This window comes from Pygoscelis adeliae, unplaced genomic scaffold, assembly GCF_000699105.1.
Source record: "Pygoscelis adeliae isolate BGI_AS28 unplaced genomic scaffold, ASM69910v1 Scaffold86, whole genome shotgun sequence".
Taxonomy (NCBI): domain Eukaryota; kingdom Metazoa; phylum Chordata; class Aves; order Sphenisciformes; family Spheniscidae; genus Pygoscelis; species Pygoscelis adeliae.
Window position 1 is genome coordinate 2168452 of NW_008824930.1, and position 4477 is coordinate 2172928.

At 38.2% G+C, this 4477-nt stretch overlaps 1 protein-coding gene across 1 annotated transcript in view; it reads right to left on the reverse strand.

Moving 5' to 3' along the window:
• Window positions 1-4477, reverse strand: part of DNAH5 (dynein, axonemal, heavy chain 5) — a 134886-nt gene that overhangs the window by 100110 nt on the left and 30299 nt on the right. The window contains 1 exon segment of the mRNA XM_009324988.1: window positions 1362-1568. Coding sequence (XP_009323263.1) covers window positions 1362-1568 — 207 coding nt within the window.

A 4477-nucleotide genomic window follows, 5' to 3' on the forward strand; every position in this document is an offset into this window, starting at 1 on the left:
CGTCACATGGTATGGAATGTCCCTTGGGCCAGTTTGGGTCAGCTGTCCTGGCTGTGCCCCCTCCCAGCTTCTTGTGCACCTCCAGCCTTCTCAGCCGGTAGAGCATGGGGAGCTGAAAAGTCCTTGGCTAGTGTAAGCACTGCTTAGCAACAACTAAAACATCAGTGTGTTATCAACTTTGTTCTCATCCTAAATCCAAAACCCAGCACTGTACCAGCTACTAGGAAGGAAATTAACGCTATCCCTGCTGAAACCAGGACACCATGATACAGCCTTGCTTTCCTGGAGATGGCTAAACACCAGCCTGCCGATGGGAAGTAGTAAATTAATTCTTTCTTTTGCTTTGCTTGCACATGCAGTTTTTGCTTTCCCTATTAAATTGTATTTATCTCAACCCACATGTTTTCGTACTTTTAACCTTCGGATTCTCTCCCCCATCCCACTGGGGGGAGTAAGCGAGCAACTGTGTGATGCTTAGCTGCCTAGCAGGGTTAAATCAGAACATAGAAAAAGGTTTGCAAATTTCAGTCTCTAAATGGATGTTCCAAGAGACAAAAACCCCAAGGAAAAAAATGCATCTAAGTGAACTTTTCAGCAGTTTTATTAGACCAGCCTTACCAGAACTTTAATATGGTATTTGGTTTCTAATGCATCTTTAACCCGCTGATCTAGTGTCACGTTTTGCAAAAAACTATCCTTGCAATAACTTTATGACATGACTTTTTTTTCTCATTTCAGAATCAAGTAGCCCTTTGAAGCTTTCTGGACACCTATCCTTGAATCCTCATCTTGAGTCATTGAGAACCTTGTCTGTTCATAGGTAGACAAAATGATCAAAAGGATTTAAAAGATTAGAAAGGGAAGTTTTAGCTTGTTTTTTAAACTATTCCACAGACATCTCTGTAAAACACTGGTGCAGGAACTATGCTGCTACTTGCTGGATGCTCTACACTTTTTAAAGGCATACCACCCGTTCCTTCCTCCCAGCTATCCTCTCAAAACAAAGTGTATCCAATATTGACTCCATTATTGGGTGAGAGATAAATTGCTTATCATTTAGAAAGCAGGCAACAGAGCAAGGCATCGTGTAAACCTGCTTTCCTCCCCATCCTCATCTCTGTCCCAAGATCTGCAGAGCTTCCCTAAACCCATGCATCTTTGAAATGACTTCACAGAAAATACAAAGCCAAGAAATTCTTTGAAAAAGTGCCTCAAGACAGTTATAAAGATAAGAAAAAATAGATTTGCCGATGTTTTCTTAATGCATAATAGTTGATCTTCATTTTTTCTCTTCCATATGTATAGAACCTAGACATGTTAATGTACACTACACATACATAAAATAACTAAAATAAACCCACCTGCAAATTGTTGACAATCTTCTTATACCAGTCTCTCTTCTGTTGAATAATACTTGCAAATGGTGGGATTTCAAGACACATGTGAGCCATGCAATCTGTTTCTCTGATTAAAGTTAATATTTGAGGGTCAAAATTCACAAATAATTCTCCTGTTTCTGGAGTTTTAACCAAGAGAAATGCCTGAAGTCCTCTTTTAGTGAATTCAATCTGCAGGAAACAAAGTCGTCATTCCTGATCAGAAAAGCCAGTACAATGAAATACTTTGTTTTGGACATAAATATTACTTTGCAGATACTAAAATCAGGTATTGCTGACAAAGATTAATATGGTAGGAATCAACAATGAAACTTTATTAACACAATCTGTATGTACCCAAATGCTTAACAATCAAATTAACTGTTCTTTATCTGACAGACATTCTTCTGCTGGTTATTGGTTATCATAAGCTGCATTCCACAGTCCAGCATCAAAAGCAGAGCCATAGACTTTCTTACTTCAACCCTCTTAAATCTGAACTGTCATTTCCTTAAAACTTATTGCACATTCTGCAATAAGGCTGCACACAACCTCCTTGATGAACTAAATTATTCTTGGATAAATTCTTCAGATATCTTTTGAATAAACTTATCCTCATTTCTCCTTTCACTTGTTTTCCACTACCTAACGGATATACCATGCTCCAATCTTAACGGAACTCCCAATTATATCCAACCTCTGGGCAAATTTTTAAAAACACTAAAATTATTTTTTATTATAGATTTTTTTAATTCTTAAAAGGGAAGCTTAATCACGCTATTGGTTTAACTGCCTTATTTGAATATTAGAATACCATTTGTGCTCCATGCGATTAGAAGGGAGAGTATTCATAAGACCACCACACATGGAAAATTTGGCTTCTACCAGGAAGAAGTCATGCCTTAGGTAGGGAAATTTTTCCTACATGAAAAACTTTGCTGCTATTCCTACTTTCCAGTTGTCCTTTTGCTGACATAATTTTATTGTTCTTTATTGACTTCTCAAGTTTCATGTACCATGTTACATTGAGATGGAGCTTGTTTTTAAGCAATAGTTTCATTACACATTGATTTCTTTCAGTGTACTTTTTTCTTTTTTTATGGAACACACACTGAAAATTTGCACCCCCTTTCAATGTCTAAAATACAGTTAACTATACTGCTTGCTTCAGCTGTATCACATATTTTCATGACAGTTTACACAGCATTTTTCAAGAAATTGCCTAATCAAGTTTTGTCAGTGAAGTTGTCATGCTTTATCCACTAGCATCAGTCACTCAGCACAGCTGCCTTAAATAGGAGCTGAATTTTTTTCTGCAAAGTTCACCAGCAAATCTTACTGCACTCTTCTTTGGACTTCAGAGACTCATTATTCCCATTATCAATCTCTTCCTCTCCCATTTGTTTTTTTTCCATGCAATTTTCATTATTAAGGTAACAGAAATTGGTAACAGAAATAAGGGGTACATTGAAGGTGCCAATCTTACACTGCCATAGAATTACAGTAACTTTTACAATTCACGGTATTTTATTATTTCAATAGGTCCAAGTTGAACATCATTGGCTATAGCACAAAAATAATGGCTTTAAATCTTATGCTATTTAAAAAAGTGGATAAACAAAGTGGTAACCATCCAGTAACAAACAGGCAAAAGGGGGGGAAAAAATCTTGGGAAATATCAGAAAGTGCCACTGAACTTAACTATTTCCACTGTATAGAAGAATAAAAAGTAGTAGGAGCTACAGCCCTATTTCTGTTGCATTTGTATTCCCCACAGGACACTTGCCCCCCTCTCTCGTTTTTCTTTTGTTCAGGAGTAGAGCAGGAGCTCCACCTTGTGTTCTATGATACTCATATCCACATCAGTCTGCACTTTTGTTGCCTCAAGAAGACAGAAGAGACTACTGAACAGTAGTCACATTTTTTTGCCATATCTGGTAGACAAGTGCATTGATGTTAAAGTGGATATACTTTTCATGTATTTTCAATGCATGTGTGCTCGTTTCAAAAACTTGAAATTGTGTTCAAATCCACCTCCTTTTGTTCCCACCTAATGCGTAAGAGGTTGGAGCAGGCTCAGTAAGTTCATATGGCTGCCAAGTGGGATTTGACTCTGCTATAGGAGAAACCAGATGCTTACTTTTAGCACAGATCAGAATCCGATCACAGATCACTAGGACCTCACAAAGAAAGGCACCAGTTCTGGGGAGATGCCTTGGATGTTACAGTCATTTCGTAAAAGATGAAAGGAGAATGTACTTGACTGCTCTGTCAAGGCATGGTACATGTCAGAAAATTTGATCACTAGATCATCTAGCCAAAGGAGACAGATGTAGCCCCACAAGAAGCATACATCCTCCTTAGTCTTCATAGCTGGGACAGGGAATATATCTTAAAAGTGCCCAGGCAAGGACATGATATCAGCAGCAGGTACAATTCAGTGAAAGCTATCGTCAGTATATTTGGAACCATGCAGGTATCCAGCACAGTACTGGCATCAAACCAGAAACTGAGCCCAAGATAGAAACACCAAACAAATGCCAAAGGCTTCCTGAAGCATCACAATTCCTCTTCCATGAAACATGAGGGATACACATACCATACCAGCTCTCTGCGAAGAGCACATGAAATCAAAGATGGGCTTCTCAAGTTACCAGAATAAGCACTTGAAGTTAAAGACATTTCTAAGTACAACAATGGCAATTTTCATTAATGCCTGGAAGGAGGACCAATTATACAGAGGTCAATAGTGCCAAACTTAGATCTGGTGTACCTGAAACATAATCTGTAATGAAAGAACAGTTGAGATAATACTCTTCAGGTTCCCTGATTCCCAACTGGCAGTCAACACCACATTAATCATCAGTAACATATCCAGCACCAGAGCCAAGGCAGTCTGTATAATACAGCATATTATACAACCTCTAATATTGTAGTCACTTCTCCTGTTTTAGTACACCAAATTGACACAAACACTCCAACTTACGGTATTAGACAATCAAATCTGATGATCGTTTAAACCTTCATGGCAAATGCAAGTGTGAAGGGGGAAGGAAGAGTCAGGAAATCTTAGTATATTCAGATTGGACAAGAGACAGCAG